Source organism: Microchirus variegatus, assembly GCF_963457635.1.
Source record: "Microchirus variegatus genome assembly, chromosome: 10".
In the NCBI taxonomy this organism is placed as follows: Eukaryota; Metazoa; Chordata; class Actinopteri; order Pleuronectiformes; family Soleidae; genus Microchirus; species Microchirus variegatus.
The window spans coordinates 13011245-13025523 of record NC_139811.1 but is presented as its reverse complement, the minus strand read 5'-3'; the positions used below and the strand labels follow the sequence as shown (position 1 = coordinate 13025523).

Genomic DNA, 14279 nt, shown 5'->3' with positions numbered 1-14279 from the left:
GAAGACAAGCTGTGTTACACTACCCTGCAGCCCAACAAGATATGACATAACGTGGGTCCCCTGCTAATCACCATGACAACCATAAAGCTGTGACTAGCACTGTGAAGCCTTTACCCGTTCTGAGCACCCGAGCTGCACCCTTCTCCTTTTTTTGAAAATCCCTTTCACCAGAAAACAAAATATAGTTACCTGCGTGTCCCAGTTTTTCTCCTTAATAATAATTACAAATACTTTATAATTCCTTTTCTTCGGCATCATGCAAGGTGCCACCTCCATTCTACTTATTTTTCCCTCCCTCATATTCGTCTCCCTCATTCCTAATGTGGTCAACGGGGACTGCTGGCTCATTGAGGGGGACAAAGGATACGTGTGGCTGGCGATCTGCAGTCAGAACCAGCCACCGTACGAGGCTATCCCCCAACACATCAACAACACAGTCCATGACTTAAGACTCAATGAGAACAAACTTAAAGCTGTTCTCTTTAGTTCCATGTATCGCTTCACCAATCTGACTGACCTCAACCTCACCAAAAACGAAATCAACTACATTGAGGATGGAGCCTTTGCAGGACAAGCCAACTTACAGGTGAGAGGGGAATGCTTTGAGTTTAAGACAAAAATGTGACAACATTATCATGTGACATACAGTATTACACACCTGAAAATATGTACAACAGCGAACTTTAGCATTTTTCGATGGTTTCTGCAATCCAAATTCCAAACATTTGACAATGTTAGCTTCCACTTTCAGAAGGTGTCTAAAACACGAGCAACAGACCAAAACACCTAACCAAAACATAAACAGTTTGCGGACCACAAATGAAAACTTATATACCTAAAGAATGAATACTGCCTGCACTATTGTTGTTTTATGAAGCCAGTATTTCAGTTCAACAGGTTTCCTAAATCTCTGATGACATTTTCTTACATATAGCACCTTTTAACAACTTAAAGACTAAAATCAAAAGGGTCACATGTATCTCTGCACATGACCTAAAGCTCCTTCTTCTTCTGCTTCTTCTGTTTTCTTCAGGTCTTACAGCTGGGCTACAACAAGTTGACAAACTTAACTGAGGGTATGATGAGAGGGCTTGGCCGCCTGCAATGCCTCTTCCTCCAGCACAACCTCATTGAGGTAATTTCCAGCAATGCATTCTGGGAGTGCCCTAGCCTGAGTAGCATTGACCTGTCATCCAACAAACTTGCCCGCATCGATCCATCCACGTTTACTGTTTTAATGCGGCTAATGGTGTGTGAACTTGCAGCAAATCCATTTCATTGTGGATGTGATCTCTTAAGCTTTTTAAGCTGGTTGGACTCCTTCAACAATGTCACACACACCTATGACCGCCTCCAGTGTGAGACACCACGGGAAATGTTTGGCTACCCTTTATTGAGTCCCATTGCTTCTGGCCATGCTGGTCGTAATGCCAAAAACGTTTTGTTCCATCGCTGCCGAAATGGAGTGATGATTCCAGGAATGACATCTCTCCCGCCAGATCTGGATGGACCTTCTGGGATGGGACCAGAGATGTTTGGTGGTGCCGGACCATACAACCAGCCCACCACCTCTTCATCATCCACTGCACCTCTCGTCCCAAGCATCAAGCTCTATCGTGTCTCATTGTCATCAGCCACTCTACTTGTGCAGATTCCAAATCCCTTCAGTAAAATGTATATTCTAACAGAATACAACTACACATTTGTGTCTGATATCATGACTTTGAAGAACAAAAAAGAGATGGTCACCCTCAGCAAACTCAAACCACACAATAACTACACCTTTTGTGTCGGATCTATTCGCAACTCTCAACGATACAACCACACCTGCGTTCAATTTTCCACTCGGTCTCAAAATCCAGACAACATGCTCCCTACACCCTCGACTACTACCCACTACATAATGACTATTGTGGGCTGTCTTTTTGGAATGCTCATCATTTTAGGCCTTGTCTACTATTGTCTGCGAAAGAAACGCATGCATGAGGAGAAGAAAAAGTCAATCTGTGTCAAGAAAACAATCCTAGAGATGCGATATGGACCCGAGGTAGCAGCAGCAGTGGCAAATGATCCATCAGCAGTCCATAAGCTTCAGGAGCAGTCCAGAGAACATCACCAGTATCAGCACCATCATGGAAGCAAACTTCCCTTGTCAACATCCTCCAGCTTGGGAATGCTCCACTCAGCCAACACCAGCTCCTCCAGACTTTCCTCTATCCCACAAGTGGAAAAGATGGCCACTGCCTTTTCAGAGGCCAGGGGGACAAGTAAAGGAAACTATATGGATGTAAGAACTGTAGGGATAGGAGATGGTGGGCATGGACTAATGAGGGGGGGTGACTTGAGGGATGATGATGGAACTGATATTGGGGATGACTCAGATGATGATGGACATGGATCTGCATCAGAGATATCCACCATTGCCATGGAGGTAGACAAGGTCAATCAAATCATTAACAATTGCATTGATGCACTGAAGTTAGATGCAGCAGCAGTTGCTGCTTCTGGCATGTCCAGTGACCATACAGCCTCCAATCCCACCTCCCCTCCCCCCAACAGTGCATCCTCCCTTACTCGAGGCCTAATCTCTCTGACCCAAGGAGGAGAGACTTGTCAAATTATTGCTCCCAATAAAATACCACCTCCGCCTCCCCTCCCTGCCTTGAATGGCCCTCTCTCTGAGCGCCCAGGAATCAGTGGTGGTGGCTTTGTTGTCACTCCCCCTTACAGGCCCCCTCCACCAGCCAATGCTGTACGTCCCATTCAGCGTCAAATGAGTGCAGATGCAGCTGTGGTCATTGTAAATTCGGTCAAAAAACAGTGCAGCACCACCTCTTGTGGTTCTATGGATCGGGACAGGGAACGTGGAGGAGCTAGGGTCTATAGCCTGGATGTTCCTGAGCCAAGGAGCCCAGATGGCTGTAATCAACAACAGCAGCAGTACCCAGACAGGGCCAGTCCCTTGGGCTGTGGGGAGCCTCTAGAGAGGCTGCCTTTGGTGGGAAGTGGGAGCTGTGGTGGAGGGGGTGGTGGTGGATGCGACAGTGGTGGTGTTGGTGGCCAACATCAGGACAGCCAGAAGTCACACCACTTTCATCAACAGCAAATATTGCAGCAGCAGCAACAGCTGCAGCAGCAGCAGCAGCAGCAACAGCAGCAGCAGCAGTGTGAAGTGCAGCAGGACTACCACTGCTCGGAGCACCGCCACTCTGTCCCAGCTCTCTACTATGAAGGCTCCCACAAGGGTTCCCCAGCCCAAAGGGTTTCATTCCTAAAACCCCTGACCCGCTCACGCAAGGATGCAGCATCTTACTCCCAGCTTTCGCCTGCCCGTCACCATTCCAGTTATTCTGGCTATTCCTCCAGCCCAGAGTACTCCTCAGAGAGCTCACTGCGGATCTGGGAGCGATTTCGTCCATACCGGAAAGGCCAGCGTGATGAAGCCTGTTATGTGACGGCCGGTAATGCCCTTCGAAAAAAGGTGCAATTCGCCAAAGGCGAGGACTTGCATGACATCCTTGATTACTGGAAGGGTGTGTCAGCACAGCAGAAGCTATGACTATAGGATCAAATTAAGCAATGTGGGATAAAGAATTTGGATGCTTCTTTTCTTGGTGGCCCTGTGAGCCAGCCAGAGAAACCATTTGAAATTAATGGGGAGGAAAAATGTACAAAGTAAATTTGCCTCTGGGTGTTCTTGGCATGCTAGGTGTATAGAATATTGTGCTGAGAGCAAGGACTGTGAAACTGTGCCTGGGATTTGCGAGTAATTATCGTGTATTATTTTATATTTCACTGTGGCCCAATTTCGTAGTCATTCTCATTTAGTTTCAGTTTTATTTATAGAAAATTTCAAATGTCTAATTATTGCTGTTTTGGTGATCACATTTTGTGATTTATGGACAATCTTTGTCAGTGCCATGTTGTCATCTATTTACAGAAGGTCAATGTTGATACCCTTCACTTTGAGGTAGTGGGATTCTTATTTTGTATGGGTGATCTGTCAATCTGCAGTGGTCTTGGATGTTTTTGGATGAAGGTAGACTATGATGGGGTGAGGAATGCGTTTTATTATGAATGACAAAAATGCTGATCGGGTCAACAAATTTATCAAATTCAGGCCCTGTCTCTCTTCAATGAAATGTATAATGCAGCTATATAGCATCAGTAGCATCAGAAATGAAGTGATAGGGTTTTCAAAATCCTGCAGTGTAAGGAAAGTTATTCAATTGGAACCTTGGCCTCAGAATAGTGGTGTGATTGCACCCTTAGGTAATACGTCTTCCCAACTTGAGTGATGTTAAGAATGTTCCACAGATGTCACTGACTGCTTAAATAATGGCTTTATATGAAGGGGTGCAAAGGCGAGGCAAAATAATGTTCCCTTTATTAAGGTAATTATATGCCACTTACCCGGTAGTGTACAGTAGGGACATGGACACAGTGGCAGATTACGTTGTGTTATTCTCTTACAGTCAGGTATGCGGGATGTGACCCATTAGTGACCAATAGAAATTAAAAGTCAGAGGGGATATAAAGGAAAAAAAAGGAGCCAAGAAAATTAGTTATACAAATACAGTAATTTCCCACAGCCACTGTGAATGTAAGTAAATTACAAGCACGCTATGGGCAAATCTCTTTCCATTGTCCAATGTGAGCACAGTACATTGCAAATCCTATAACATTAAAATTAGGAGAGAGAGGCACAGGGGGAAAGGACACTTCTAATTACTGCCAACTCGTCTGTTTTTGTTCTGGAAATTAATATTCTTGTTGTCTGTTGAGAACTTAATTAGCCAACTTGTGACAGGCATGTTTGCTTGCACTTTACGCCTCATGATTGTGTGTGGCAGTGTGGTACACAGTGGTCAGTGTAAGTGGGTGTTGGCATGCCTTGTCATATTTTATTGTATATGCCCAAACTGATTTCAATTGATAGTTGTCGGTATCTTGCCCAGTGGCTGGTTGTCTGAGTCTAAACAATACTAGATTATTTATGGCATGGACAAATGTAAAAACAAAAAAAATATCACCAATGTTCAACGTGTTTTCCAAACATATAGTACATCACATGAGCAAAATGCTCAGATTCATAATCGCAGTGCCTCTTGCTAACACAACCATGATCTAATCTGCATTCATGTAGAGTATTATCCACCCTCATCTATCTAAATCTACTTGTGACCTATCAAAATGATAACTTCATTGCCTGGCGTTCTGCCAAAAGGGCAGCCTGTTTACCCAAAGTGCTGTGTAGCTGTTCAAATTATGCGGCTAACGTACACAACCTGAGACATCGTACCCTAAAAATGTGAAAACATAATCCATTCCCCTAACTTTTTCACTAATAATATTCACGAGAAAACACATAATGACAAGTTTGATTTCAGGAATTTTTTTTTTTTTTTTTTTTTTTAAACCCATACTAGATTTATTGCCAAACACAACATTTGTTATTAAATGATAGAAATAAGACCTTTATTATAGACAGGACTTGATAACTGATAAAGGGTGTTGTGCATTGGTATGTGCACATCGATCTGTGTATGTCTTCCTCTCTGTTTTTCTTTTTCTTTTCTAAAAAAGAATGAAACATCTATCACTGTCGCTTCCCCCTGTTGTTTTGTTATGATGTGTGAACACAATCAGAGTCAAGAGGTCATGTCTCTCAGAGTGTTTGTGATCGACTGCTGTTCACACAGCTGTAGGATCAAGGGCCTCAATGTATTGTTTTGTAGTTAAGTGTCTTTTTTAAAATGAAGCACCATACAATGAACATGTGATTTTTTTTTTCTCCCCGTCTACCACCGATCTCCTGTTATCCAAAATAACAACGTTTAAAGAGGAGCTTGCTACTGTGATAGACTCAGACTCTCAACGAATCAGAGGAGAGGGTTTTCTCTCTGTTACACTGTAAGAGTACTTAATCCCACAGAAAGGAACTCCTCAGATCCTCAACTGCCATAACTAAGTTCACATAAATGGACACTCAGCAAAGTCAGAAATGTTTGTTTTATTTTCACCAAGCTGGAAAATATATAATGTGACAGAAAATGATGTTAATCAAAGTTTTATTGGATTGTATTTAATTTTCTTATACATTTAAATCTACCTAATTAACCATACTAATGCATTTCAGAAGGTGTAGATTGTCAGGAGACAGATGTTTGTTCAAGTGCTCTTCTGCTCAAATGTAACTCTTTATGACAACGGTGGACTAAAAGTGCCAATCTTTTGAATAATAATTATTATATAAGCTGTTGTTGAAATGAGAGGTGATATTGTGTTGCTCATGATTAATAATTGCTTTAAATCCTGCTGCCGACATAATCACTGTAAAAGGCTTTTGTGATTATGTTATTATTATGAACTAAAACTCTGACTTTCATTACGGATTTCTAATGTCAAGCAGTAGTTGGTAGTCGGTAGTAATAGCCTGAAGTGTATATATTAACATTTTACTTTTCTGTTCTTATTGCACAACTGAGGATGCAGCTCCTGCAGTACGAATCTACACGAGTACATGTTTCGATAAAGAGCTCAAGTAATTAACCTGCGGAATTTTTAAATTAAATGTTAGAGTCACGGGAGAACCAGATATTTAAGCCGCGTTTCCACCGAGTGGAAAGGTTAAGTTTGGTACAGTCCCAACCGTTCAATTCTTTAGCACCCCCTTCTCTTGGGGTACCAGAGTAAAATGGCACGGTAAGGTCAGGGTGGTGCTAGACCAGATCCACCATGACAGTCAGCTGATTGGGCGACAGAAACATTCTGTTTGTTGCTATCGGTGTAAATATCCTATAGAAGTTGAGACAAATGTCTGCAGTCCATTCTCATACAAAGCTTGATGTGTTGTTGAGACCAATCAGGAAATAATTAGCTGCTGGATGTTTGTTGTGCTGCATTTAATGTTGTTGTTTGTTATTGTCACACTGGTACAATGTCGTGCTTACATATCTTGCTGATGTGGCACAGTGCACACCCCGCCTACCAAGTAAAGGTGCAACCCAGACCCAGGGCTATACCATTCCAAACCATACTGTACTGTACCAAACAGAACCTTATCATGGTGGAAACACAGCATTAACATGCTAATGTGCTGCTCTTTAATGCTTTTTTGTAGAAATCACACGTTTTCATATTCAAAAACTCAACTATATTTTCTTTAATAATGAATCCAGGCTCAAAATGGGTGTGGATTTATGTCTAATCAGTGTATGAATTAATTAAAGAAGTGATTAATGTTTCCATTTAAAAAAGGACCACACTCAGCTTTACTGTGACTCCCATTTGTTCCATGAAAGTGGGACATTACTGACAGTCATTACATGTGCATTATGATAGGAAACCATCATAGTCATTCTTTTGCTTGATAACTCATTGTCTCATAAGGACAAACATGTCCACAAAGTTGTAGATTTGAAGTTAATTCATCCACTGTATATTATCAGCTATGACGTTCATGATACGGGACCAGTCTTGAAAAAATGTTGGAAAAATATTGAAAGAAGAAAGAAAACTACAGCAGATACACTTTGTATAACAAACTACTGTTTCTTTTGTGGTATATAAATGATCTTATTTTTTCCTCCTTCTAAGCTCTCACCAGCAATTACACACAGCGACAGAGATGATGGCGAAATGGAAGATAGAAATGTGAGTCAGGATGAATCACAGTCTGACTAAACTGAACTAAAATAAAAACGGAATGGGCAAAGTGTCCAGAGTTAGCAGAGCAAAGGCGGGGCTATTGGCTTCATGCAGGCAGACATCTGGTATAATAAGTGTGGAAGCCTGACTGTGCTGAAACATGTGACAGTTCACCATAACAAAATGTGTGATAGAAAGACATTTGATGTTCTTACAGCTGAGAGTAGCCCTCCTTCAGCTTCATTTTAAGGCCGGTGACAGCCAGGTATTAGCACCACCGCAATCCTGCTGAACCTTTGTATCATTTTATTAACTCCATTAGTACACTGTGTGGGAGAATAACCTGTGTGGATAATGTGCTGAATTTGATAAACGGGAAGCTGTAACGTGTCCTAATGAGATCCACAGAAGGGCTCGTGTGGTTAAAAATGAAATGCCTACCATTTTAATTGAGCGCTAATGTGAACCTGTGTTTGTCTTAGGAGTGACAAGACGAATGAAATACATCTACTCTAACTCTAGAATTTAAGAGGCAGCTTCGATGGGCCGAGCACTGCCAATGATTCCGTTTCCAACTGCCAAAACGCTCTGCAAGAAGCAGCAGAAAGAGGGATCCTAAATAGCGTTAATAGCCTTGTTTGTTTACTTTTGACTCCGCAGTTTATGTTGTTTGCTGACAACTGAAACTCATCAGAATGTTGCAGACGACGGTTATCCCTATTATATTCACACTTCTTATTGGACAACTGTGCTGGTGAATGAAATCATAAATAAATAAATGAGGAGATAAAGCGCTGCCTCTGAGCTACTCTAAGCTCAAAACTATGCATGCTGTCTGCATGGGGCTTTAAATTTCTTTGTCAGCCATTTGGGCTGGAAAATTAATTTAAGTTTGAGAAACCACTGGTGATTCTAAATAAATAAATAGGTTTTCTGAGCAGAAAAGCATTTGAAAATATGTTGTCGGCCACAACGGGCTAAGATATGCAGCTCCAGCTCTTCATGACGACACACAAAAAACACAGAGCGACATAATTTTCTTTATTAACACACACGCGCACACACAGAGACACACACACACAATATGCATTGGTTGAAATTGTTTGTTTCCAAAGATGGACAAAGGACTTAAAAATGTGAAATATCTGTGAATTTTGTACACAAGTATATAAATGAAAAAAAAAAAATGCTAACGTAAAAAAAAAGTAAAGAAAAAAAAGCTTCTATTGATGTTTTATACTCCGCCTGAAATCTTGATATGTCTGTGTGTTACTTTATTTTCAGTTGGATTTTTGTCTTTGTTTTTTTTTTATTTGGGGTTTTCCTCGGGAGAGGGTGAGGGGCGTCGGTAAATAAAAAGGGTTGACTTTTAGTACTTGCGATGATATGTGTTACAAAGGTTTTAAGAGAAACAGAGAAAGCTTAACATAATGTATTACATAAAAAGAAAAGTTGTTATATTTGCATGATTCCCTGTATTTTTTGGAGAGACAAAAAGATATTGTTGTGTACAATGAAAACAAAAACTATAGGGGCTGAAAAACAACATTTTCGAGTACATTTGATTTCAATATTTAGGTTTTAGACACATTTGCCATTTTGTATCTGTAACTTTATATTTTCATCCATACCAAGTGTTTTTTTTATTATTATTGTTATTTGGTTGATTGGATTATGTACAGACACTGCAGTTACTTGTGTTGCTCCAGGCATTGGAGTGTGCAATGCAAAGAGGAGGTAACGATGTCTCAAAACGGTGCCTGTTTACATCCATGAAAACTCCACTTTATTGTTCTCCATGACAAAGATCAATGCTTCGTGGATCTTCACTGGTTTGAATGGGAACCTGTCACAGTTGGTGGTTATATTTTGTCACAATTCCTTCATTCTAAAGACATAAACAAATATACACTGTGTTTGAAGAAGCGTGTGCTGAAATTACGCACACTTACATATTTCAGTGCACATCGCGTAATGGAATCTAATCCCAATCCATCACTTACAAGTCAGCGGCAGATCAATGCAGCATCAGCAGCTCGTCCATCTGCCTGTTAGTTATTTGGTGATTTCCATTCTTTGTCGTCTGCTCTCGGAGGATGCTGCTGTTCTTATCAAAGCCGGCTCATTTAAAACAGTCTTATCATCCGTTGTTTATTACACCGCCTGCTGCTTAGTAGCTTTTGATGCCAGAGCATAAAATTTATCTCGAGTTGATTACAAAAAAATAAAAATAATAGCCGTGCTACAATAGAAGCTTTTAAAATGAAGTAATCAAAACATTAATAATCATCCATCCATTTTCTACCACTTTATCCTCCATATGAGGATCGCTGAGGGTTAGCTGACATAAGGGCAATAGGCAGGGTACACCCTGGACAGATCGCCAGTCCATCACAGGGACATCGAGACAAACCACCGTTCACTCTCGCACTCACGCCTACACACTTAGAAATAAGGGTTCCAAAAGAGTCCTTCTACAAGGGCTGAGGGTCTACCTGGAACCATTTGCTTCTGAAAAACCCTTTCCCCCCGAGGGAAAGGTCACCCCTTGTGACCTTGAGTGCCATTGAGTTCTACCTAGAATGCTATATGGTTCTACTTAGAATTGTTATTTCTAAGAGTGTGTACAATTGTGTCAATTCAGAGCAGGGGTGTCAAACAAATTTTAATTCAGGAGTCACATACAGCACAATTTGATTTCAAGTGGGCTTGACCAGTAAAATAATAATATAAACAACAAGAACTTGGTAAGTAGAAGAAGAAGTAAGTGCAATGTCAACAATATTAAGTTGACCATTTACAAAATGTGCATTACAACTTACAGGTCACAGTGGATCGACAAAGGCACAAACGTCTGGAACTGAAAAAAATATTGTATTCCAGATGATGACAAGATTCTAATTATAATGTGAAATCTTGGACCCTCTGTTCTGGCCCATGGCCATACGTCTGACACCCCTGATATAGGGTGTCCAATTTACTGAATCCCCATATTGCATGTTTTTTTGTATTGTGGGAGGAAACCAGAGAACCCAGATAAAACCCATGTACACACAAAAAGCCCCTTGTTCCGACTGGGTCTTGAACCCGGGTCTTCTTGCTGCAAAGGCAAGAGTGCTAACCACTACGTTAACAATCATATTCATAGGAAATGCATTCAATTTTTGAATTTAATTTTAGGTGGAGCCCTCCCGTTGTGTGCGTGCCAATTAAATGAAGTGTAAGTAGTTCTGCTGGACGGTGTAGCCTCTGAAGGAGAACAACTCATCTGGCTCTCAGCCAGTAATGTGTGGGTGACTTCTCCTGCAGCTGTGCTTGCTGATACATTAGTTATTGCGTTACAGTCCGTGCAGTGACAGCGAGCCATAAGTCATAGTCATGTTTACATTCTGTACTGATAATCGCCGGCTCTGTGGGCGAGCAATTGCCAAACCTTTCCTTCGTCAATAACAAACAAACAAAAAAAGTAGTAAATGCATTACCCCCTCGGCTCGCTCTGCTCGGCAGTTTGTCAGCTTGGTTTTACTATAGGCAGACACTTGGTAGAGATACATAATAATTGGTTGGAAGTGCAGTGTAATCAGAAGAGAGCGCCCGTTTCTCTGTGTTTAATGGCTTTGAGTTTCAGTCAGCTTAGGGCCGAGTCATCCTTACCACGTTCTGCATGCGCAAAGAACCACTCTGCATGCATTTCTGCATGTGTCTACATGGCCGCTGTTGTGTTCATACTAAAACGAGAGTGTGCATCAGTCCATGCATGTTTACTCAATCTAACCTTTTATTTTTTTGCCCTAATTCACATGACCTTGTTTTCTTTGAGTGCTGAGTTAAACAGGTTTTCATGGCTCCTGTCTTTTTCGCTGTCTCTTTTGAGCAAAAAAAAAAAAAAAGAGCACGCCACCTACTGGACTGGCAAGTATTGTGCTGACATGAGCATGCGCAGTAAGGAACGTCTGTATAGGGTCATTATTGACCTCATTAAATGCATGTCATGTGGACCCTTGCAGACCTCTGCCCACACCCAGATGCAGAGAGTATGACCTAGTTGTTTTTCAGTCAGTCCAGGTATTTTTTTATTTATTATTTCACACCCTGCCTATCCCACCAGACTTCACCTCCAGCAGCATCACACAACACCCTCCTCTTTCACCTGTTCCCCATACTCTTATTAGCTCACTACACCAGTCTGTTAACCCTTGTTGTTTGTCCTTGTGCCCTGTAGCTTTCCAGCTGTAGCTGTTTTGTTGCCGATCCTATATTTTTGACCTTGTTGTTTTGTTATTTGACTCACTCCAACCCTCTGTGCTTGGATTTCTCTGTGTTTTCTACTCTTGTTGTAAAAAACTGCTGGTACAAATATACATTGGCAAAGTTTTAAATTCACCATTGCGAGTCGTGCTTTGGGATCCCATTTTTCTGAGAAACACTATCCTGTTTCTCTGAAAAAGCTTCCATTTTGTTGAGGAGCAGATGAGGCCCCTTCATTCTGATCAAAACTGAAGTTTTTCTTGCACACAGGTGGCAGCGGCTGGATGTCCATTACTATTCTGGACACACAATCCAGTGCTGTGGTTCTGTGAAAAGCCACAATGATTGGGCTTGTCAGGGTCAGAGATTGAAAACTCGGCAGTTTCCAAAAAATGGCTGTCAATTCACAGAAAGGGGGAGGAGGAGGGAGGAGCTCTTCTCGACCCATTCAGGAAATTGAATGTCTGTGAATTGATCTGTTTGTAAGCTTGTCGTTTTTCTGACTGTGCAGCGACAGTGGCTGGCAAGCGCAAGTGACAGGCACTATTTATAAAAGACACAGAACTAAATGAGACTGTTGTTCAGTGAAGGATTGAGATATGAAACCACAGACCTCGCTAAGGAGGAAACCTTTTTGACTGCAAGCTGACATTACCACAAAAATACCAATATACAGACCAAACAAACCTGAGAAAAGCACAGTGTATTTGTGCAATGTCTTAAAAATGTGGTTACAATACCCTTTTTGTCATATTTTATTTTTAATTTAGCATCAAATCAAAGCATTTTGATATATATTTTCCCCAACACTTTTTATTTTGTAGTATTGACTGAAAACAGATATAAAAAAGAAAGAACTAAACATTTTTTTGGACTCCATGTGGCCCGGCCAGTAAAACACGATCATAGTGCTGAAATATAACCACCATCTGTATGTTCCCTCAACCAAATTACATGTATCACATTATTCCTATGGTTTGAGTTCCCACTGAGGCACGAATATTACATTTGTGTCCAAAGATGGCTCCTGTCGGGTGGACAGCATCGGGAGGTGTTTCGGTCTGAAGCGGCAGGAGGTGAAAAGGGTCTAACGAAGAGTTCCATCGTAGTCTGTTCAAATCTTTTGTGACTCTGTCCACTGGTTTCAGCCCAAGAGGGAACGAGCAAACACATGTTTGGAAGATGGGAACAAATCTTGGCTTTTTGCTTTGTACTTGTCGATGATATTGACTTTTCTTTTCCCCTTTGCGATTTCTGTACAAGAGATCTATTTCTATATTTGCAATAAATTTGTAATTAAAAATAAAACAACTGTCTTTTTTTATTCACTGGGATGTGTAATCTTGCATAAGCATTCAAAATGTAATTGTGTGCAAGTGTCTGGCCATTACTTAGTGTTTACTAATTGCTGGGAGCTGTAATTGAATCACTCAGGCACTAAAGGCCGCAAAGCATCCATCTAATATAAGAGCATTTCGGTGAAATGTTCTCTTTTTGGCATGCACACACTCACACCACAGGCCACGTGTACTCTGCCTTAAAGCCTCTTGGTTGTTCTGTTGGCCCGTGATACATGGGCACAGATGGGCACTCGAGGAGAGGTCAGAAATCAAAAGTTGACGACTCATGAAAATGACAAACACACACAGTGTTGGCCACAGTTCCACAGAGGGACAGATGTTTGATGAGTCCGGTCTAGAGAGCAAACGCTTTACCTGTGACATACACTTTTGATGAGAATGATGACAGAACAACCACAGAGATTTAGGAACCTGAAGGCAAAGAGGACACCTGGGCTTACAGTCGCAGCCAAACAAGTCACAGTGGACACACTGAACTGAGACATTTGATGGGGACTGTCAACACACAACTCAGCAGTTTAGTGAAAACATACATTTGCATACACTTAAAATGGCCTATGATAGATAGATAGATAGATAGATAGATAGATAGATAGATAGATAGATAGATAGATAGATAGATAGATAGATAGATAGATAGATAGATAGATAGATAGATAGATAGATTTCTTAATTGTCATTTCAAAGGGAATTACAAGAAAGGAATCGTTGTTTCTCACCAGCTTCTGTGCAGGTAAGAATGAAATATACACAAATATAGTGGTGTAATGTCACTTGTTAATCTAAAAACACTAATGTCACTAAAAAATAAAAAAGCCTAAAGTGACATAAGCAACAGTGTTTCATGACATAGCTAGAGGTTTACTATTAAGAACATCCAAAAGACCCACATAGTATGTGATTCCAGTCTACTATTTACAATATTAGTTTGTTTGTTTTTTCTATTATTGTGTCACATGCTATCTGGACCATCCAGCATGCGATTGTGAGACGGCATCTTTTACAAAAGACCATTAAGCT

General features: G+C 41.0%; 1 protein-coding gene across 1 annotated transcript; it reads left to right on the top strand.

Moving 5' to 3' along the window:
• Positions 1 to 256: 256 nt before the first annotated feature.
• Positions 257 to 3559, top strand: elfn2b (extracellular leucine-rich repeat and fibronectin type III domain containing 2b; the record flags this gene model as incomplete). Its single annotated transcript, XM_083896868.1, has 2 exons — positions 257 to 586; positions 1034 to 3559. 2 exons carry the CDS (start codon positions 257 to 259, stop codon positions 3557 to 3559), a joined length of 2856 nt encoding a protein of 951 aa, XP_083752994.1.
• Positions 3560 to 14279: the final 10720 nt, after the last annotated feature.